Here is a 23,426-nt window from a genome sequence, read left to right on the forward strand (position 1 = left end):
AGAAGGAGAGAGAGAGAGAGAGAGAGAGAGAGAGAGAGAGAGAGAGAGAGAGAGAGAATTGATTGCATCAGAAGTGATGGCTCTGATAGTTCCCAGATACCCAGAAGAAAAGAGAAAGAGAATTTGCAAGAAGATGAAGGAGGTATTTGAAAGAACTCAAAACTCTCTTACAACTAAGGAAATCATCTGCCCCAATGAAAGACCCAGGAAGGTTTTATTGTGTTACTTCTCCTCATGCTAATTCCTTCCTGAGACTTGAACCCTTGTAGGTAGGTTTTTGTTACTGCACTATAAGTATCGCACACCTAGAAATAGCCTGAAGAACTAAGATTCTCTTGATGTATTTTACTTGAAAATGTCCTTTCCTTCTGTCTCATGGAAAGCAACTGCCTTGGCCTCCATAAGTCGGTAAGGACACAAAGGACTGGGGAAAGTGCACTGGCAGAGGCTCCTCAGTTGTCCTGTGTCGGCTTCACTCTCTACCACAGAGAAGGAAAGTTCGCCTTCCTTTTGCTTTTTGAGTTTCTGCCTTTATGCCTAGGTGACCCCAGGCTCCACCTGTGCGGTGTTTGGCCTCGGAGGTGTCGGTCTGTCTGTCATCATTGGCTGTAAAGCAGCAGGAGCAGCCAGGATCATTGCCGTGGACATCAACAAAGACAGGTTTGCGAAGGCCAAGACAGTGGGTGCCACTGACTGCGTCGACCCACGGGACTTCGAGAAACCCATTGAGGAAGTTTTATCCGATATGATAGATGGTGGCGTGGACTTCTGCTTTGAGGTCACTGGGAACACAGAAGCAGTGGTATGTGACCTTTGGAAGTGAAAATTACCAGTATATTACACCAGTTGTTGCTTACTATTTTAACATAGTGAGAATACTACATTTCCTTCCACATTTTTCTAATTTCCTGTGGGCCACCACATGCCCATCGCGACATGCCCACCAGAGCCCTGTCCATTCACTGTCCCACTCAAATGACAGCTCTGCTCTTGAGTTCATTTTTCCCTCTCTGTTCCCACATACATCTCCTTCAATTAACCATATAGAATTCCCACTCAGAGACTGCATAACAACAAGTAGCCTGAGACGACTATGATGTTCAAGGCAAATAACTTAGATGAGAACAGGCTTTACCTAATTGTCCTAGAGAACAATGAATGACCTTCTTCATTTCACTAAGATCTTTCATGTTAGACGTAAGCTTCTGAAACAAGACAATCCTATCCTCACCTTGATTCAATGGGTCACTTCCAAAACATGGAGAAAAACAGTAGTGATTTTTCTGCCTGAACATGGTTCATACAAGGAGATAAAAGTGAAAGGCAGTCAGTCACGTCAGACTCTGAGGAGAGTCTTCCTTTGGTCTTGGATGTATTTTTGTTGCATGGAAATTACATAGAAAGCAAAGAGGATTCCTTTCCAAGCTTGGTCTTTTTTTCCAGCATTCAGAATTTTCTTACGGTTCACTGTAGATAATCCTCTCACCTGAGGAATACACAGCAAAGCCTTTATCCCAGCCTTGTTCTGAGAAATAGCCTTGAAAATCACTAATGGGAAGATGGCAGGTAGCCATTTTATTAGCATGTCATCTCATGCAAACATCTGAATATCCCATTTTATATGTAGAAAAAGAAAAACATCAACTCCAACCACCCACACTATCATTCCTTATAAAAACAATAATTTTTGTTACCACAGCTGTAACGGTCTTCTTCTTTATTCTGTTTGTTGAATCCTAAAATGCCAAGGGCTATTCTAGGCAGAAACAATATCTTAGCTATGTTATAGAACATCTTTATAATATCGATACAATTTCAAAAACGAAAGGGGAAGCCAGAAAGGAACTCATAGGCCATTAAGCAGTCAGACTGGGCAAGACTTGTGTCTGACTCTGACCTCCTTGGTTTATCCCTTTTCTCTCTCGCTTTGCTTCACAACAGGGAGCTGCCCTGGGCTCCTGTCACAAGGACCACGGGGTCTGCGTGACTGTTGGAGCCATAGCATCTTTCACCAGTACACTCAGCATCAGAAGCCACTTGTTCTTCTCAGGACGCATTCTGAAAGGGTCTATTTTGGGAGGTATGTATGGAAGAAACAGTGAATGGCAAAGATGAGACACAAGTAGGAGAGAGAAAAATGGGTCAGAAGAGCCTTAAAAAGGACATTGGTCAATTCTAGATCACGGTGTTTGTTTCAACTTTTTAAAACCCACATTAAGAGAGAGGATATTACCTGTGTCCTTGGTCTCCCCATGCGCTTTATCTCATACAAGGAGAGAAAAAATATTTTTAATTGACTGGTAGAACCAAGAACAAAACACTGCTTAGTTCAGTGGTCCTCAGCCTTCTTAATGCCTTAATACAGTCCCTCATGTCGTGGGAACCCCACTCATAAAACTATTTTTTATTCATTCAATTTTATTGGATATTTTGTATATTAATATTTCAAATGTTATTTCCTTTCCTGGTTCCTCCCTCTCCCCTCCCCCATTCCCCTTCCCCACTGCTTCTATAAGGATGCTCTCCCTTCTACCCACCCACTCCTAATCTCAATACCCTGGCATAAAAGAGCCCTCACAGGACCAAGAGCCTCTCCTCCCAGTGATGCCTGACAATGCCATTCTCTGCTATATATGCGGGTGGAGCCATGGGTACCTCCATTGTGTATTCTTTGGTTGGTGGTTTAGTTCCTGGGAGCTCTGGTGGTCTGGTTGGTTGATATTGTTGTCTTCCTATGGGGTTGCAAACCCCTTCAGCTCCTTCAGTCCTCTCTCTAACTTCTTTGTTGGGGTTCCCATGCTCAGTCCAATGGTTGGCTGCTAGAATCTGCCTCTGTATTTGTCAGGCTCTGACAGAGCCTCTCAGGAGATGTCTATATCAGGCTCCTGTCAGCATGTACTTCTTGGCATCAGCAATAGTGACTGGGTTTGGTGGCTGTATCTGGGATGGATCCCCATCTGGGGAAGTCTCTAGATGGCCTTTCCTTCCTTCTCTGCTCCACTCTTTGTCCCTATATTTCCTCCTGTGAGTATTTTGTTCCCCTTTCTAAGAAGGACTGAAGCATCCATACTTGGTCTTCCTTATTCATGAACTTCATATAATCTGTGAATTATATCTTGTTTATTCAGAGCTAATATCCACTTATCTGCAAGTGTATAGCATTTGTGTTCTTTTGTGACTAGGTTACCTCACTCAGGATAATATTTTCGAGTTCCATCCATTTTCCTAAGAATTTCATGTAATCATTGTTTTTAATAGCTGAGTGATACTCCATTGTATAAATGTACCACATTTTCTGCATTCATTCCTCTGTTGAAGGGACATCTGGGTTCTTTCCAGCTTCTGGCTATTATTATAATAATAAGGCTGCTATGAACATAGTGGAGCATGTGTCCTTGTTCTGTATTGGAGCATCTTTTGGGCATATGCCCAGGAGTGGTATAGCTGGGTCCTAAGGTAGTACTATGTTCAATTTTCTGAGGAACCTTCATACTGATTTCCAGAGTGCTTGTACCAGTCTGCAATCCCACCAGCAATGGAGGAGTGTTCCTCTTTCTCCATATCCTCGCCAGCATCTGTTGTCACCTGAGTTTTTGATCTTACCCATTCTGACTGGTGTGAGGTGGTATCTCAGGGTTGTTTTGATTTGCATTCCCCTGATGACTAAGGATGTTGAACATTTCTTTAGGTGTTTCTTAACCATTAGGTATTCCTCAACTGAGAATTCTTCGTTTAGCTCTGTACCCCATTTTTAATAGGATTATTTGATTCTCTGGAGTCTACCTTCTTGAGTTCTTTGTATATATTAGATATTAACCGTCTATTGGATGTAGGATTGGTAAAGTCCTTTTCCTAATCTGTTGGTTGCTGTTTTGTCCTATTGACAGTCCTTTGCCTTACAGAAGCTTTGTGATTTTATGAGGTCCCATTTGTTGATTCTTGGTCTTAGAGCATAAGCCATTGGTGTTCTGTTCAGGAAATTTTCCCCAGTGCCCATGTGTTCCCCAATTTTTTTCTATTAGTTTGAGTGTATCTGGTTTGATGTGGAGGTCCTGGATCCACTTAGACTTGAGCTTTGTACAGGGCAAAAGAATGGATCCATTTGCATTCTTCTACATGCTGCCCACAAGTTGAACCAGCACCATTTGTTAAAAATGCTGTCTTTTTTCACTGGATGGTTTTAGCTCCTTTGTCAAAGATCATGTGACCATAGGCATGTAGGTTCATTTCTGGGTCTTCAATTCTGTTCCATTGATCTCTCTGCCTGTCTCTGTACCAATACCATGCAGTTTTTATCATGATTGCTCTGTAATACTGTTTGAGGTCATAGGTGGTGATTTCCCCAGAAGTTCTTTTATTGTTGAGAATAGTTTTCACTATCTTGGGTGTTTTGTTATTCCAAATGAATTTGCAAATTGCTCTTTCTAACTCTGTGAAGAATTGACTTGGGATTTTGATGGGGATTGCATTGAATCTGTAGATTGTTTAAAGCAAGATGGCTATTTTTACTATATTAATCCTGCCAATCCATGAGCATGGGAGACCTTTCCATCTTCTGAGATCTTCATCGATTCCTTTCTTCAGAGACTTGAAGTTCTTGTCATATATCTCTTTCACTTGCTTGGTTAGAGTCACACCAAGATATTTTATATTATTTGTGGCCATTGTGAAGGGTGTCATTTCTCTAATTTCTTTCTCAGCCTGTCTATCCTTTGAGTACAGGAAAGCTACTGATTTGTTTGAACTCTACTTCCTAACTGTAATTTTGCTATTGTTATGAATCATATGTAAATATTTTCAGAGATAGAGGTTTGCCAAACGGGTCATGATCCACAGGTTGAAAACCACTGGTAGAGGCTGGGAATATAACTTGGTGACAGAATGCTAAAGTCTTAGATTCAAAATGACCCAAACTTTAACAGTATTAAAATCAGTAGGTGCACCCCAGTTTAGTTATATAAATGTTCACTGGGATTCTTTCACATATATGCTCAACTATTAATAGTTATTGTCAGGCAGCATAATCTTATCCAGACAAATGAGTTGTCATCATACCAACTCAATGGTCTGAAAAATGGTACATTCATAATTGTCAAGAAATACTATCAAAGGGGAAGGGCACTTTAATAGCAAGCAAATGCAAATTCTCTTATCCTGAGAAATAAATCTTTTCATGAAATCCTTGATTTGCCATTATTTAAAACTTTAGAGGATTTTTACTTATTTACTTTTTCCTTTTGATTTTCAAGTAGTCCTGGCTGTCCTAAAACTCACTCTGTAAACCAGGCTGGCCTTAAACTCAGAGAGCTATCTGCCTCTGCCTCCCATATTTAAAAAGTAGAAAATAAGTGAAAGTGTGTACCCCTGCCTAAGCTTCTCAGCTTATCTGCAAGCAACATGATTTTTTTTCATTTTTCGTGATTATTTATTACAATGTATGTACATGTTTTACCTACATGTCAGTCTGTACACCACTTGAGTCCCTGGTGCCCACAGAGGACAGAAAAGGACACCCGGTCCTCTGCACTGAAGTCGTAGTTGTGAGCTAAATTATGAGTGCTGGAAATCTCCCTCTGGAAGAGCAGCTGGTGCTTGTGACGGCTGAGCCATCGCAGCGCCACACAATCCCATTTTTAAGAAGACTCTAGGTACTCTGAGTTCTTGAACAAACACATGAAATTAAGAGATTGCTGAGTGCTGGGAATGATGATGGCCAAGCTAGTGGTGGCAATGGATTGTTAGATATTAGGAGACTTCGCCACTTCCTGAGCAAGTGGCAAGACCTGTAAGGGAGGTAAGTCCTGATTCAGCTGAACACTCTGGCTCCAGGTCCTCTATTTAGATCACTGGGTATACACCACAGCTATTTTCTCATCCTTTGTCAATCGGTGAGGTGTTCATTCAAAAGGCATATGTTTAACTAAGCTTTATAAAAATAGACCATATTATCTTAACCCTCATAAACAAATTCTTCAACTACTCAAATATTCATTCAGTGATCATAAATGAAGTTAATTCCTCCTATTGAGAGAGAGGGCAGTTCTCTGGTTTTACCGTTTGTAATCGAGGGTATTGTTTATGTTGGGCAAGTAGTTCCTCTAAGTTCCTACAGTGTGTATAGTGAAGAACTTCCCCTACTCAAAATGCAATCTGTGCCCTCGCTGAGAAACAACATGGTCCTCTCTGTCTTTGAGAAACACTGCCTAATTTTGTCTATGTGCCTGGGACCTTCTGTCTCTAATCGTTTTTACTTTATTTTAGTATGTGGATGTAATAAGGTGGGAAAATGCTTGCCTTCGTGCATGTGTGGAGGTCAAAGAACAGTTTTGTGGAGTAAGTCCCACAAAATTCTCTTCCACTCCATTCAAAGGTAGAAAACTCCATTCCACCTTTAAAGGCTTCCAGGGATCCAGTCAGGGATCTCCAGAATTTCACCACAGCACTTCCACCCGCTGAGGCATCTCCCCAGCCCAGTGCCTTTCTTAATGTTCTTCCATTAAAATAAGAAGTAACAACAAAAGTATTTTTACATGCGTACAAAAATGCTTCATTATATCACCAGTAAAAACAAAACAAAACATAAAGAAAAACTGATGAGAGTCATAGTCTGGGACAGATACCACTAGTTAGAATTTTTAGTTATGTATAGCAAAGTTAGCTTTTGGAAGAGTTTGGGACTGTTTTGGACTAGGTAGGAAGGCTAGAGAACCCGACGTTAATTGGAACAGAGAAAAGCAAGCATGAGGCTTGTAAAGACGGCTCAGCAGTTACAAGCATGTGTGTTTTGCAAAGGACCTGAATTCCTAAATCCCACATGATCAGAAGATCCAATGTCTCTGGCCTCCTACGGCACCTGCACACACATACATGCTTGAACACACATGTACATACAAACACGTATACACACGTACACATCATTTAAAATATTAATAAAAATGAATCTTTTCTCTTTTACAGGATAAGCCATGACATGGCGTGCATCACGATTTTTAATTAATTCATTTTTATATGTGTGAAATGTTTTGCCTACATAGTGTCTGCACCACAGATACGAAGTGTGCCCACGGAGGCCCAAAGAGGGTGTCAAATGCCCTGGAAACAGTTATAGACAGTTGTATATTGTCATGTGGGTATTAAAAAATGGTACCCATGTCCTTTGAAGAGCACCCAGTACTTCTTACCTATTTTATCTTAAAAATAATCAGGCAGCTGCCAAAAGTGCTTGGCACAGTGTGAAATATCGACACTTTTTGAAACTCGGAAGAGAAGAGACAATACATTTTGCGGCTTGTGTTGCCCTAGCTGGCCTCATCTTTACAGTCAGACGACCCATTTGAATAATTTCCACACATCCATTTTCTGCTCCTCTGGAATTGCTGCCAACATGTTCTTCTCTTCCCATAGATTGTTAGGATCGTTCATGAAGCTGCATGTGGGAACACACAGCACATGCATGTATGCTCACATGGGTGTGCATGCACATGCAGAGAAAGAGGGAGACATTCAGCGAGCTCCGTGCTGAGGAGCAGACCTAGACCCTCATGCACATAGTCCCATGCTCTCCCAACTGAGCTGCTTCCCCAGCCCCCAGTTCTACCCCTTTAATTCGTTCAGGTCAGGCATCCCAAGACTGCGGCCTTCATTATACATTTGAATTCGACGATCCACAGAGATTAGATCTAAGGTGGGAACACCACAGATGAGATTTAGTTTCTATTGTTTTTTTTTTTATTTCTTCCTCTGTGTCAGAGATGCCAGAGGCCTCCCAGAGTAGCACACCCTGAGTATTGGCTGTGTGGTAGGAATAGTGCCTCTCCCAACTGGGGCAAGTGGATGAGGCAGAAAACACCTCTAGCCATTTAACATGGCCTTCTTTCCTCCCATCATCCTTTCTTTTTTAATCTTTTTTTTTTTTACCAATTGAGGATTTCATGCGTGCATATATGGTGTTATCAAATCTGCATGCCATTTGTAACACCGCCTTTCTTTATATTGAGACCTCACAAGTAGAACCCTTCCTAAGTCTGTGTTATTTTGTGCATTTCCAGGCTGGAAAACGAAAGAGGAAATCCCTAAGCTGGTTTCTGACTATATGGCAAAGAAGTTTAACATAGATCCTCTGATCACCCACACCCTGACTCTCAGTGAGGCCAATGAGGCAGTTCAGCTCATGAAAAGTGGGCAATGGTAATCACGCAAGCCGCCTGTGTCTGTGTGTGGATGTGGGGACAGAGGGTTGTCACTGCTCCAGCACTCCATAAAGACCTCCCCTTACCCCCGGAATTTTGCCTGTTTGTGACTTAGATGTGTTCCTGGAAGTATTAAGGTAGTAGATAGTGTTCACATTATTTCTTTATACAAGACGCAGCTGACGATGCCACCCCATAGGTTAGAGTCCAAGTTTAGGAGCACAATTTCCAGAGTTGGAGAGATGGCTCTGCAGGTAAAACCATTTGCTGCAACAATGGGCACCCTGGGTTTAAGCCCCAGACCCCATAGATATGATAGAAGAGCCCCAACTGCCTTATGCACGCGCTGGCTCACGCCCATGCTCCACGCCTCCCCCACAGTAAGGTAAAATATGGAGAGAAAGACCGAAGCCATTTTACAAGAGGGTTTTGTTGTCATTCTCGGGTTTTGTTTCTGTGTGGGGATCGTCTATAACTTCCCAGCAGAGGGGACCATGCATGACATCAGCTCTTCGCTCAGTGAAAGCTCCTCACCTACTCCATTACCCTGAGAACCTCGTGTTGCTTTTTCCATTTTTCTCCCAGCTTGTTAATCTGTGCTCAATTTTACCCAATATCAGGGGAAGTGACTCTAGTTTACAGATCTAAAACAGGAGAATTTGAATCCAAACCACATGGTGCCTCAGAATTTCCCCAACGTTTTCTCTTTCTTCTTCTCGTTTTTCAGTATCCGCTGTGTCCTGCTCCTATAACTACGAGATCTACATATGTCACCACGTGTCAAGATTTAGAAGAATCCACCACGCAATGCTTTTCTATTTTCTTGCCTTTCATTCACTCGGCAACAATCTTTTATCAAGTTCTCACCTGTTCACACCATCGAAATCTTCCCCTGTGACCCAGTACCGTTGGAATACAGTCTCCCTTTTACAGCTGTGAGGGTTGATTTGAGTCGCCCAGTGGCAGAGTCCGCAGAGGAGGGCACACCAAGATGCTCCAATGGCACAGAGGTCCCTACGTAGGGATGCACATTTCCTCACTCACTGAATCTTTCCCACGCTGTATGGATCCCACCAGAGAAGTTACTGGAACTGATAAACAAATGGGCGAATGTTTAGGTCACAAAACCACCACCCCCAGAACCCATGGTGTGGTTGTAAGGCAACAGCAAGTTATCTCATATGGAGTCAAGGAGACAATCTCACAACTGCTGTGAGATTGATCTCGCAAATAAATTAACAACATAGAAATCAATTTAATCAAAGGTGAAATATCCCTACAATAAAAAGTATAAAACAAGAGAGAAGCTGTGGCAGGACAATGGAGGCTCACATTAAGATTCCGCTTGAGACCCCATATGAACAACAATGCCAACCAACCAGACTTCCAGGGACTAAGCCACTACCCGAAGACTATACATGGACCCACCCTGGACTCTGACCTCATAGGTAGCAATGAATAGCCTAGTAAGAGCACCAGTGGAAGGGGAAGCCATGGGTCCTGCCAAGACTGAACCCCCAGTGAACGGGATTGTTGGGGGGAGGGCAGCAGTGGGGGGAGGATGGGGAAGGGAACACCCATAGAGAAGGGAAGGGGGAGGGGCTAGAGGGTTGTTGGCCTGGAAACCAGGAAAGGGGATAACAAATGAAATGTAAATAAGAAATACCCAAGTTAATAAAGATGGAGGAAAAAAGGATTCTGCTCTGTGTATTTATAGGTTGTTATTAATGTTCTTAAGTGATGGATGGTACTGGGCTTTGTATGTTTAAGTGGGCAATTACATCTTACAAATTGGGTCAAAAAAAAAGTATAAAACATTGCAGAGCATCGTGGTCCACTTCTTTTATCCAAGCATCTTGATGGCCAAGAAGGGCAGACTGTGGGAGTTCAGGACTAGACTGGTCACATAGCAAATTCTACACAGCTTGATTGTGTTAAACTGATCATGTCTCAAACACATACATATTTGAATATATATAAAACGAAAAAATTCTTTGTTCGTGAATTGAAGAATTAAAGAATCTGTATTGTTAAATGTCTATGCTATCCAAAGAAATCTACAGATTCAATGCAGTCTTAACCAAACACCAGTAAAATTCCTCACAGATAAAACATAGCCTCCAAATCTGTGTGAAACCTCAAAAATGCAAATAGGCAAAGTGATCCTGATCATAAAGTACAAAGCAGAAGCCATTGTGCCCCAAAATACACTACTGAGTCGGAGTGACCGAAGCACCACGGTTTAGCCAGAAACCATAATCACAGATCAATGGAACCAAGCAGCGAGGCCAGAGAAACACTGAACACAGCAGGCCTAGAAGGAACTATGAAGATACATCAGAGGAAAGAGAGTCTTTTCAATCATTGGTTCTAGGAAAATTAGATATGGAAAATAAGATACTTAACCTACATGGAAAAAATAAAGCTAGACTGCCCCCTTGCCAGTTACAAAAGTGAACCCTAAACACCCTGAAGTCTTCAGTGGAGGGACTGAAACCACGAAACTACTATAAGGAAACAGAGGGCACCATTCTGGAGCCTGAAAATGGGCAAGGGATTCTTGGACGACGTACCCTAGGCAGAGGAAACGAAGAAAACTTAGACAAGTGTGATTACCAACCAAAAGGCCTCTGCCCAGCGAGGGCAGCTGTCACCTGAGTGAAAGGCAGTATGCAATCGCAGGCTAGTTCAGGAGCATGGTAAAGGAAGGGCCGCTGTGCTCCTGACAGTGGAAGGTGAGGGCAGATAACACACTGTGTGCTTCACATTCCAAAAGAAAGGATTTCAAACCCTGTTCTCATACAGAAATTATTTTTCAGGAATAATATAACATCCTAAAGTGTAATCACATGCTTCTCCATAATTATGTGTGACTTTATGTTTTTATACACCCGTGAAAAATAAGTGGAAGACGGTGACAAGATGGTTCATGGTTAGGAGCACTGAGCGCTCTTTCTGATGACTCAGGTTCAGTTCCAAACACACACACACACACACACACACACACACACACACACATACACACACACACACACACACACACACACACACACACACACAGGGCAGTGCACAATGATCTGTAACTCCAGCTCCAGGAGATCCAGTGCCCTCTTCTGGCCTCCATGGACATAGCATGTACACAGCATACAGACATACATGCAGTCAAAATATCCATTCACATGAAAACATAAATCTATTTTCAAAAACATAGAAATAAAAATACATTAATTGTTAAGTGAAATAAAGCCCCCTGTCCTAGTTACTTCCGTTTGATAAGAAACCTGAGAGAAGAAAGTATTTTATCTGGGCTTAGAGTTTCAGATTAAAAAGAAATAAAATTACTTGAAATAAAACTCCCAGGGCTGGAGAGCTTGATCAGCAGGAAGAGTACATGCTGCTCTTGCAGAGGACCTGAGTTTGGTTCCCAGTGTCCACAACAGGTGGCTCACCAGCACCTGTAACTCCAGCTCCTGGGCATCCTATGACTTCTGCAGGCTTCAGAACTCATATGTACACAATACAGAGAGAGAGAGAGAGAGAGAGAGAGAGAGAGAGAGAGAGAGAGAGAGAGAGAGAGAGAGAGAACTACAAACAAAATAAATCCCTTAAAAAAGAAAACATCCCCACATTGATTGACACTGCATTCTTCCTTAATAGCTTGGAAGTGAGAACCATCGGCTCCTGCATAATCACAAGGGACCCTTCACGTTGGTGTGTTACAAGCTACTGAAAATGGTATCCTTGACTTGTTCAAAAGGCATTCTTTTCTCATACACTATATCAGGATTATTGTTTCCCTCTGCTCCTCCCAGATCCTCCCCATATCCTCTCCCCTCCGGATCTGTCTGTCATTTGAAAAGAACAGGCTTCTAAGAGATAATAACAAACATGATGAAGCAAAATATAAAGCTGTCATATTGAAATTGGGCATGGCAATCCAAAAGGAGGAAAAGAGTCCCGAGAGCAGGTACAATACTTAGGACCCATACGCTCTCACAGGCAGGAGTCCATTAAAAACGCCACCTAATAGCTGTAATACATACACTGAGGACCTGGTGCAGACCCACGTAGTCCCTCTGCTGGCTGCTTCTGTCTCTGTGAGCTCACATGCGCTCTGCTTAGCTGATTCAGAAAGTCTTGTTCTCCTGGGGTCCTCCATCCCCTCTGGCTCTTATAATCTTTCCACCTTCTCTTCCATGAGATTCCTTGAGCTCTGAGGAGAGGAATTTGATTCTGATGCCCACCCTCTCTGCATAATACCTGGCTGTGGGTCTCTGCATCTCTTCCTATCTGCTGTTGAAGAAAGCCTCTCTGGTGGTGACCGGATAAAGCTCTGGTCTGAGTAGAGCAGAACATCACTTGGGATTATTTTCTTGTTTGTTTCTTCTTTTTCTTTCCTTTTTCCCCCTATCCTGTTTGGTTTTACCTTATGTTTCTGAGCTATTTAGCCTCTAGTTCTCAGTAACCTAAGCAGTGTCTGGTATGAGATCCTTCTCATGGACTGGGCTTTAGGTCAAACCAGGCATTGGTTGGTTACTCACAGCCCTGTGCCAATATTGTCCTAGCATACTCTGTAGGCAGGACAGATTGTATCGCAAAGGTTTTATGGCTGAGCTGGTCTCCATGTTCTCTTTCAGTAGCCTGCAAAGTCCTTTCTCACATCAAAGTCATGAGAATATAAGTGTGAGGACTCCATTCTGGCACCAGCTCAGCCTCTCCAGTGAGCTGTGTGATATATTCCTCAACTATGGGGCCTCTCTGTCAGTTTGCAGAAAGCAACATTTCGTCTTAGCATACAACTTGGGGTTTGTTGAAATTGGGCATGGCACTAATACATTCATCGAACTCAAGTTAACCTGGAAACACATGAGCTCAGCCTTAACCCTTTGTTCCCTTATGATAACCCCATGGCTCTCCTCTCTCCTGTATTGACAATGAAACTTCAGCCTTCTTCAGTGGTCAAGGAAGGTTAGCATTTGGCAGCTCCAACCTCTCCAGATTCAGAAAGGTGTGGGGGTGGGGGGAGTGAATAGAGTCTTGACATTCACTGGGAGGCACACCCTGAAGAGAAAGTTACAGAAGTTTCCTACTTAACACTCCTCAGAAGGGGACAATAAATGTGGCCAGCAATTCAGTTAACTCCAAGTCCTTCCACTGGAAGCCTCAGTAAGAGAGGCCAGTCATAAAGAGATATTCGGAGTAGCCTGAAGAGTTGGGTCTTAGTAGCACCTTCCTGGGAAATCCTGACTTGCCACCACGTTGAGGTTCCTCCACGTGTGTGATGGTTTAAAGCGTTCACTTTCACAGTCCATCTCAATTTCCTATTAAGGGTTATAAATTAGTGCTAGCCTTCTCCCTGGTGGTGGCATTTATCATTACCCTACACTGTGACTTCAAAACATGTTGACTGCTCTAACTTCCTTCTAAGGCCAGACAACCCACCACCAGAATGACTTTCACGATCCTAATGTAGTCCACTAGCTTTTCTTTGTCTTTTAACTGAGCTCTGATAGTCAGTTAACTAATCACAGCATTAACCATTTATTAGTCTATGTCCTGGAGGATTGGGACAGCCCAACATCTAAGGTAGGCAAATAATTAAAATTCAGTATAAAAAGCATTATCATAAGCAGGCAGCAAAGCGGAAGGGAAATTCTTCCTGCCCGTGAGATGAGAAAAAAACTCAGAGGGAGTAGCTGACCCTCAGTGCATGCAATGGCTTCTGTGAAGTAGGAGAATCAGTTTGCATGTAGAGTGGTGAACTTGTTTTGTGATGCATCTTGGGTAGCAGCCCTGAGAAGAGAACCTGTGAGGCTGGAGTTGACCTCAAGGCCTTTTGGTGACCTGAGGAAAAACTGGGAAGCAGATTCTCCCAGAGATGACCTGTGAGGTGACAGCAGTTCTGGTCAGCACATGGAACGGAGACCTTCTAAGCTAAGCCTCTATGCTGTCAGACTCATGGCCAACAAAAAACTTTGATAACACATGCGTGTTCTATCTGTCCAGCAGCAAGTTGCTGATGTGTAGGCGTTAATTCAGGGGGCAGTAATCCCCCAGCATGCTCTTGTGGCGCATTCCTGTAAGAGTCTCCCTTGTGGTGAACTGGGATGGGAACAAAACGCAGTGAACTTAAGTTCTGCTGATCTCCCATCATTAGAAGAAGATTTGGATTGGAAATCAAGCTTAGGGTTTCTCCATGAGATTATCCAACTTGCAGACTTTTCATCTGTATTCGCAATAAATCTCTAAGACTAGAGTCAGAGCCCCGATGAAAATGAGGTGAATCTTGGGACTAAAATGAGACTATCTTGAGAACTTGGACTACAGATTGCCCTGAACCTTTCTAGCTTATGCTAGTGGTCCATTGAGTGCATGCCTAAAGGAATCAAAGTCGTCATACTGTGGGGATCCGTAAGACCCTTGTTTATTGCTGCGCTGTCCCAGTTACTGTTCTACTGCTGTGAAGACACCCCATGAGTAAGGCAACTCTTACAAAGAAAATCATTTCATTGGGGACTTGCTTATAGTTTTAGGTTAGTCCATAATCATCACGGCAGGAAGCAAGCCAACATGGCCTGGGAACATCAGCCTTTATCCTAATCTACAGGTAAGAAGAAAGACACGGGGCTGCCATGGGCTTTTGACATTTCAAAGCCTGTAGTGGCACACCTCCTCCAACAAGGCCACACCTCCTCCGACAAGGCCACACCTCCGACAAGGCCACACCTCCTCCAACAAGGCCACACCTCCTCCAACAAGGCCACACCTCCTCCGACAAGACCACACCTCCTCCAACAAGGCCACACCTCCTCCGACAAGGCCACACCTCCTCCGACAAGACCACACCTCCTCCGACAAGGCCACACCTCCTCCGACAAGACCACACCTCCTATACCTTCTTAAGCAGTTTCCACTAACTGGTAATTAAGCCTTAAATATATGAGGCTATGTAGGCTATGATCATTCAAATCACCACACGCATTATTCACAACCAAGCTACAGAATCAACCTATTATCTATCTGTCAATGGATGGATGAGGGAATTAAATATGTACATATACCCAGTAAAGTCTCTGTTAACCATAAGAATGAAATTGTGCCATTTGAATAAAAATGGATAAACTATAAATCGTCACAGTAAGGAAAGTAGGCATGGAACAGAAAGACAATGTCAAGTTTTCTCTCACATCTCATGCAGATGATTTTTTTTAAAAAAAATATTTTTAAAACAAGATAGGGCTAGAGAGATGGCTCTACTCTTTCAGAGATCCAAGTTCAGTTCCCAGCACCCAGAAAAGGTGGCTCACAATGCCTAGAACCCCAGCTTCAGGGGATCAGCTGCCTCTGCCTTCCATGACTTCCTGCACTCACGTCCGCTTGCCCACACAGAGATATACACATAGATATAATTTAAAATAACAAAAGTAAATCATTTTAAAGGACAGGAAGGAAGACACTATTTAGGGAGGGAGTCAGCCTCGGGAGGCAAAGGGACAGGAGGCGGCAATGGGGGAGGGGGGTTAAAAACTTGCTTACATGCCTGAAAACATCACAATGAAAAACATTATTTTGTGCAAACAAAATATGCCAGTAAAAGACACACTGATTTTCTCCCCTTATTATGGGCTTCCAGCCTCTCCTGGCCTAGAGACCACGAGGAGCCACCCTAAGGTCAATGACTCACAGGACACGCTAACTCTCTTTGGAGGATGCCCCTACACCCCTTCATGGCTTCTAGGCCACGAAATAAGGCCAAAGGTCAAGTCTTTCCTTGACTAGGAAAATAATTTGCAAAGAAAAATAGAGACTTGGTTTATAGGTACCTGTGAGGCCTAGAAAACCAAACGAGACTGATGAAGAGCCCACTAGGCCAGGAGAGCAGGATGAAAGGGAGAGGTTGAAATGGGAACAGCCGTCTGGACCTGGGGACTTGATGCCCTAAGATCCAACACCACTTCCACCTTACTCTGAGATAAGAACACTAGCCCACAAGCAATGGGGCTGAGAAGCTAGAACTGCTTTGACGGGACCACGAAGAAGTCAAGAGGCTCTGGGCAGCAGGCAGTGTAGCAGTCTATAAGAACTGAAGTCTGGCATCTGACTAAATTCCTTGGGTGGCTTCAAGGAAAACAGCTCTTTCACTGAAGTAGTAAGAAATATATCATGATTTAGGGGCCACAAAGACAGGGGTGAGGGAAATTTAGATGTGTCTGGAATAAGCCAGATAAGAGTCAGGAAATTCCCTGGGCTCCTGGGAGGGTAGGAGTCAGAAATAACACAGGCCAGGAAACGATACTTCACCATCAGAAGTGAGATGGGTCTGGTCATCCAAGTAGACCGTGTGACCCTCTGGGGAAGTGTCTCCCCAAGTACATGTGTTAGGACCTTGATCCCCAGCGCATGACACTATTGGGAGGTAGGGAACGTTCAAGAGCTGAGGTGTAGTGAGGGGACTCAAGTCAGTAAGAGCATGGCCTTGAACTGATTGGAGGATGCCTGGATCTTCCTCCCTTCCTGTTAAGTTTGTACCATAGGAGGTTTCTTCCACTATGTACAATCATTATAGGGTCAAAAGGAACGGGCCAACCAATGTCCAAAATTAGCCTTCTCTCAGCCCTCACCATACCTAGGATTTTTTTTAAGTTTTGAACCTATTATTATTATTATTATTATTATTTATTAAATATTTTTTACAGTCCAGTCATTATCCCCCACCCTGCCCTCCAACAGTTCCTTATCCCATCCCTCCTCACCTGTCTCCAAAGGGATGTCCCCACCAGACCTCCCCACACCATGGAACCACCTTTTCTGTACCCATTCTTCCATTGTGGGACATCTGGGTTGTTTCCAGCTTCTGGCTATCACAAAAAGAGCTGCAATGAAGATAGTGGAATACGTGCCCCTGTGGCACGGTGGGGCAGCTTTTGGGTATATGCCCAAGAGTGGTATAGCTGGGTCTTCAGGTAGATCAATTTCCAAATTTCTGAGGAACTTCCAGGTTGATTTTCAGAGAGGTTGTACCGGTTTGCAGTCCCACCAACATTGGAAAAGAATTCCTCTCCCCTGAAGAGGTGTTGTATACTCTGAAATCTGAATGATTAGGAAAATTATATTTACTTGATATGTCAATGTTATTCTGTATATACTCACCAGAAGAAGAAAAATGTTATCTTTTATTCCAGAGTTCCAAACAGGACCAGTATATCAATATCACCAGGCAATTATTAACTTAAATAATAAGGGTGAATTGACAATGTCCCAGAGTTCAAAATTCTAACCACCAGTAATAAAAGAGAGGAAAATTATAGAGTCCAAATTTTATCAAATGCCTAAAACTGCCAAAACAGTAGCTGGATAATAAATATAAACTTTGTAATCAAACAAACTTCAAATAGAGCTCCTGCTCCACTAAGCAAACATGTCCCCTACATTGATGGATTTTGCACGTGAAGTGAAAGGTAAGACTCACTAACAAAAGCAAGCAACTACTTCACGTCAGTGAGGAAACAACAAGCAGCTTAAAATGGCCACCATCCTCATAATAAAATTAGCCTACGAGAGAGAGAGAGAGAGAGAGGGAGAGAGAGAGAGAGAGAGAGAGAGAGAGAGAGAGAGAGAGCGCTTCTCTTTTCCCCTGGGACTGAGACTGAAGGAACAAAGGTCCTCAGCTAGGAACTCAACTGAGACCCTGCCAGAATGGGTCCTTCAGAGACTTTTTTCTGGGAATCAGACCTGGTACTGAAGAGTCAATAGCTCCATTTTCACCATTCTGGATTTCAACATTCTAGAATATAAACTTATGGAAGCCACATCATGACTTTATGCTACTCGTGTGGTAAACCGACCTCTCTTTTCTTCCACGTAGTTTTATGTCATACGTGCTCTAAGAATTAATGATTACCCCTGGATTACAAGTGCATGTATACCATGTATGTTTGACAAGTGACAAAATCAGTCTTTGAGTGAGAAAAAAGAGATGGGCCTCCAACCTGAAAGAAGCGTTACGCAGCAATGACAGCATAGAAGGGATGGTCCTAGAACCCCTGAACCATAAAGCTGCCACTCCACAAATTGTACAGTGATAGATAGATACTAAGTAGATAGAAGATAGATAGATAGATAGATAGATAGATAGATAGATGATAGATAGATAGATAGATAGATAGATAGACAGACAGACAGACAGACAGAATTTCATATTATACTCTTAATCTTATCCTAAAATCCTAGTAATACTTTGGCCAGGGTTTTGGGAAAGCCACCAGAACTGCAAACCAGGTGACATGAACTTAGGTGAGTGACCTTTAAGGAGCAGGTAGATCTGAGTGACCCTTCTGAGTCAGTTCTCAAGGGGGCTGGCATATTAAAACAGGGAATGACTGGGACAGGGATAGGGGAGTCAGATGTAGACATGGTGTGTGCCTTCAGAAAATAGGCTAAGAACCTGGAGGACAACCATGGGAAAAAAATGCCTTGAAGATCCTGCCTCTTGGTTCTTTAAAATGTTTTCCATTTCTTCAAGACCCTCTAGAGATCTATTGATTTTTAAAAATGAAAGAACACTGAAAAATGACAGAGCCTAGGCATCCACATAACTCACATGTTAACTGTGTTTAAAGGCAGAAAAGGGTTTGCTTTTCCCAGGAAACAGCCCTTCACAGATTGCTCACTGGCCTTTCCCCATCACGGCTCACTCAGGCCTGACCTGTAGTTTCCCCGTGCTCTTCTCTGCGTCCTGGTACCGCTGCTGTGCCCAGCCCCAAGCCAGATGCCAAACATTCATCCCACTGTGTTAAGGACAATGATATTATTTTAATGCATGTTCAGTGTGCGTGTCAATGGGAGAGGCGGTGGAGGTGCACATGTGTGTGAGGTGACACAGGTCAACCTCAAGTGAAATCTTCTAGAACACTCTTCACTTTCATGACTTTGAAATAGGATTTCTGATCGGCCTAGACTCACCCAGGCTAGCTGGCCAGTGAACCACAGGGAGCCCACCTCTCTTCAGCGACTGGGTCACAAGCAAATGCCACCGTGCCAAGCATGGGCCTAGAACATGGGCTCCAGGGATCAAATCCTCATCATTTGCAGACCCTTCAACCTACCTATAACTTTGTTCTGGGAACTTCAGTTTACACTTACTTCAAAGAAGCTGTTGAAAACCTGGTGTAGTTGTGCATGCCTTTAATCCCAGCACTCAGGATCTCTGTGAGTTCGAGGACAGTCTGCTCTGCATAGTGAATTCCAGGACAGCCAGAGATACTGAGCTACGTTAAAAACAGAAGCAAAGATGATGGTGGAAAGGTAGCTCACAGGAAGATGTGTTAATGCAGATATTCGATGGTGTTAGTGTGATCCCAAGGCACACACACAACTTGGCCAACATTTACAGAGTATCTCTTGTCTTCCAGGACTCTGAAATTCTGTAGGAAAGATGTAGCATGTAACTAAAATATCATTTCAATCCTAATGATGTGTCATACCCATAGATCACCAGAGAAGTTTCTTCTTGTAGTGGATGGGATTGTATAAATGGGTACAAACAACAGGTTGTGATCAAGGCATCAGTTGGGCTCATGAGGGTATCGTGTTCTTAAAGAGCAGGGCAAGAAGGAGTGGGTGAAACAGAGCCTGTTATGTCTGAAGGGTGTCTCGGAGTTCAGTGCACAAGACAGCTACCGGACAGCTCCATCACATCAGCACAGAAGCTAGAGGGTCAGGGGAGGTCACAGAGAAGGGAAGGTGGGGGACAAAACACAAACCAGGAAACCTGAAGGGTAAGAGTCAATTTAATTTAATATGGAGATAACTGTCCTTGAAAGTCTGGGTGAGTTTTACCACTGACTTGGTAGGATTTAGACAGCTCTGCATGCCTTTAGACAAGAAAACGTTTCTAACTTAAAATACTACCAAGAAAAAAAATGTGAAAATGTTTTTTTTAAACTATTATGGATATGAATCTAACGTTTTGAAACAGGGACTGCAGATAGAGCTGTGCCAAAGGAGACTCAGTATCAAGATTGCTACAACAGTGCAAACAAGACATAATGAGAAGCCTAACCGCAGATTAGCAACAGTGGGAAGAAGGAAATTAAAGGGGGTGCACGGAGCTTTTCAGTGCTGTAGAGACTCTGGCCAAGGGAGCTGTAGAACCCTGAGGAGGGAGAGACAGACATACTCTTATTATGCAATTAGCAAGTCCAGCCTAAAGCACAGAGAAAGCTAGGAAGGAAGGAAGGAAGGGGAGAGGAGGGGAGGGGAAGGAAGAAAAGAGAGATGGGAAACAGGAAGCAGATAAAGGGATGGAGCAAGGAGGGAGGGGGTAGGGAGGGAGGGAGGGAAGGAGGGGGGAGGGAGGGAGGGAGGGAGGGAGGGAGGGAGGGAGGGAGGGAGGGAAGAAGAACTGTGGTGGGAGTACATAGAGATGATAAATTCCAGAAAAGCTCACGCTGCAGAGAAATTTTATAAAAAGCTATGTCTTTGGAAGGTTTGGCTTGTTTGATTGTTTTACAAGGAGACTAGTAACAACTTTTTAAAAGGTTTAAACAGAAAAATAAAGATGGAATCCAATGAATCATTAAGGGTGACTGGTAAGAGAGTTAAGAGGCCAGGCATGGCATAAGAATCTGCACTCAGGAGGCAGAAGAAGGAGATCTCTGTAAGTTCCAAGCCGGCCTGGTCCACATAATGAGTTCCAAAAAAGCTAGGGTTACAGAAAGAGAACCTTCCTCAAAAATAAACACACAGACAAACAAACCGAAAGCATGTGAAAGAGAAAGCATGAACTGTACTTTGAAAGGTTGAGTAAAATAGCTTTATTCAATATGAAACTACTGAAGTCGAGAAGAGCTAATGAATACTATGAGAAGACGAAAAACTGACAGCTAAAGAGAACAAAGAAAGATGGCAAAAATGCACTAAAGTCTTAAACCACACAATACAGAGCTTTCACATGACCAAAATGCAAAATATGTAAACCAGGGTCAGTGAGACGGACCAGCAGGTAAGGCAACTGCCTCCAAACCTGAGCTCAAGTTCCAGAGCCTACATCGTTAAGGGAGAGAACTGAGTCCTTCAGCTCTCTCTCTCTCTCTCTCTCTCTCTCTCTCTCTCTCTCTCTCTCACACACACACACACACACACACACACACACACGCACACGCACGTACACAGGCACGCACGCACACAAATACACATTCTCACACACAGACATACACACTAAATAAGACAACTTTAAATATGTGAAACAAAGAGTTAAGAATCTACAAGGAAAGAATGCCACATAATGACGATCTTTACACCGTCGTCCCCTTAAGTCATTTATAGGCTGTGTGACCTGACCCCGGACACCAAAGTACTCATCCTCGGTGATGATCGGGGAAATCAAGATCACAAAGAGCTGCACATCCTTGCAATCCACCACGGTATCACATTCAACTCTGCTGACTTAAGCAGAGGTTTCTGCATCCAGTCACAGAGGTCCAGTCACTCTGTAACCATGAGTTGCTCTGACCACCACAGTTGCACATCCGGGAACTCCCGTAGTAAAGAAAGGAGCTGTCAGCCAGGATAAAGTCAGAAGAGGACAGCCAGACCTCAGAGAGAAACAGTCAACTGTGGGGCAGAACTTTGAAGCAGGAGACAGCACGAGGAACTTGGGGGACAGCGAACTCCTCTACACACCATCTACGATGATGGGTAGATGATATTTTTAAATAATGAATAAAATTTATTTTAGAAGAATATTACAAAACATTGACTATATAAGGCTCATTTATGCAATGGAAAGTATAACTAGGGATTTTTTATTAATTTATTTATCTACTTTACATCCCAGGTGAAACCTCCCCTCACTCCTCTCCTGCCAGGCCCTCCCCTCCCCTCACCTACCCCCGCCACTTCCCCTCCCTTTCTCTCCAGAAAGAAGCTCCCATGAGTGTCAGCTACTTGCCTAGGCACATGGAGGTGCAGTAAGACTAGGTACATCTTCTCCTGTTGAGGCTGGACATGCAGTCCAGTTAGGGAAAAGGGATCCAAAGGCAGGCAACAGAGTCAGGGACAGCCCCTGCTCCATTGTCAAGGGTCCCACACGGAGACCAAGCTACACATCTGTCACATATGTGTAGGGAGCCTAGGTCTGTCCCATGCATGCTCTCTGGTTGGTGGTTCAGCCTCTGTGAGAGGATACATGATTTTTTGCATTGGTCTAAGTTTGTAAACCTAAAGATAAAATATAATGCTAAAAATTTTGTGAGTTGATAACCATTTGGAGACATTCCTTTTCTCAAACCGCCATCATGTGTGACTCTGGAGAACTCTGGCCCATGACACCAGTGCTCAGACCCCACGTAGCTCAGGTAGGCACTGGTCCTCCAGGCTGCAGCACTCCTCCTGTCCTTGGAGGACACTGTGAGACCCAGAGCCACTGGGGCTGCCCCTCAGCCACAGTGAGGGACAGTGGGTGTTGTTCTCCATCAGTGACTGAGGGGCTCCCCACCTGCAGCAGAGCAGCTCTGGCAGCTTTGGAGCCAGTGGCTTTCAGCATCCTGAGCAAAAGTGCTTCCTTGTCCAACAGTCAGTGCTGCCTTGCTAGCATGCGCTGTCTGTGTCAGCCCTGAATGTCCCCTAAGCAAACTGGAGCATGTGTGCAGCAGGGCGCAGGAAGAGAGTTTTTATGTAGCCGCTGACTCTCCATGATTAGAAAGAAAAGAGAGGAAAGAGGGTGCATGAATTATGGTGGGTTCATACAGTAGAGAGTTCAACGGTAAGAAAATAAACTACAACTAAGCCATTGTGAATGACTGGAAAGATGGCTCAGCAATTAAGAGTACTGGCCACTCTTTTAGAGGACCTGGGTTCAGTTCCTACAACCTACACGACAGCTCTCAACTACCTATAGCTCCAGTCATAGGGGTTCCAGCAACCTCTTCTGGTTTCCATGAGCACCAAGCACACATGTGGTACCACAGACACATATGCAGTCAAAATACCCAAACACAGTAAGTAAGTAAGTAAATAAATAAATAGATAAATAAATAAATAAATAAATAAATAAATAAATAAATAAAGGCATTGCGAACCATCAACAAACAGAACTAAGGGGTGGGGAGATAGATACATGGAAGGGTATATACACTTCAAGTCTATTCATACAAACTTGTTATTAAACAGAATTAAACTATTTGATAGGAAAACCACAAATGTGTAAGGAAATTCTCAGGGTGTAAAAAAACGAAT

General features: G+C 43.4%; 1 protein-coding gene across 3 annotated transcripts in view; it reads left to right on the forward strand.

Moving 5' to 3' along the window:
• Adh6 (alcohol dehydrogenase 6 (class V)) overlaps window positions 1–23,426 on the forward strand; it is a 62,705-nt gene that overhangs the window by 22,691 nt on the left and 16,588 nt on the right. Inside the window, exons 6-9 of one of the 3 annotated variants that reach the window (XM_087625024.1) lie at window positions 542–802; window positions 1,942–2,080; window positions 8,049–8,187; window positions 8,917–9,876. In XM_087625024.1, coding sequence (XP_087481150.1) covers window positions 542–802; window positions 1,942–2,080; window positions 8,049–8,187; window positions 8,917–8,941 — 564 coding nt within the window. In that variant the 3' untranslated portion in view covers window positions 8,942–9,876. 3 annotated transcript variants of the gene reach the window in all.

Source organism: Rattus norvegicus, chromosome 2 (assembly GCF_021556685.1).
Source record: "Rattus norvegicus strain SHRSP/BbbUtx chromosome 2, alternate assembly SHRSP_T2T, whole genome shotgun sequence".
In the NCBI taxonomy this organism is placed as follows: domain Eukaryota; kingdom Metazoa; phylum Chordata; class Mammalia; order Rodentia; family Muridae; genus Rattus; species Rattus norvegicus.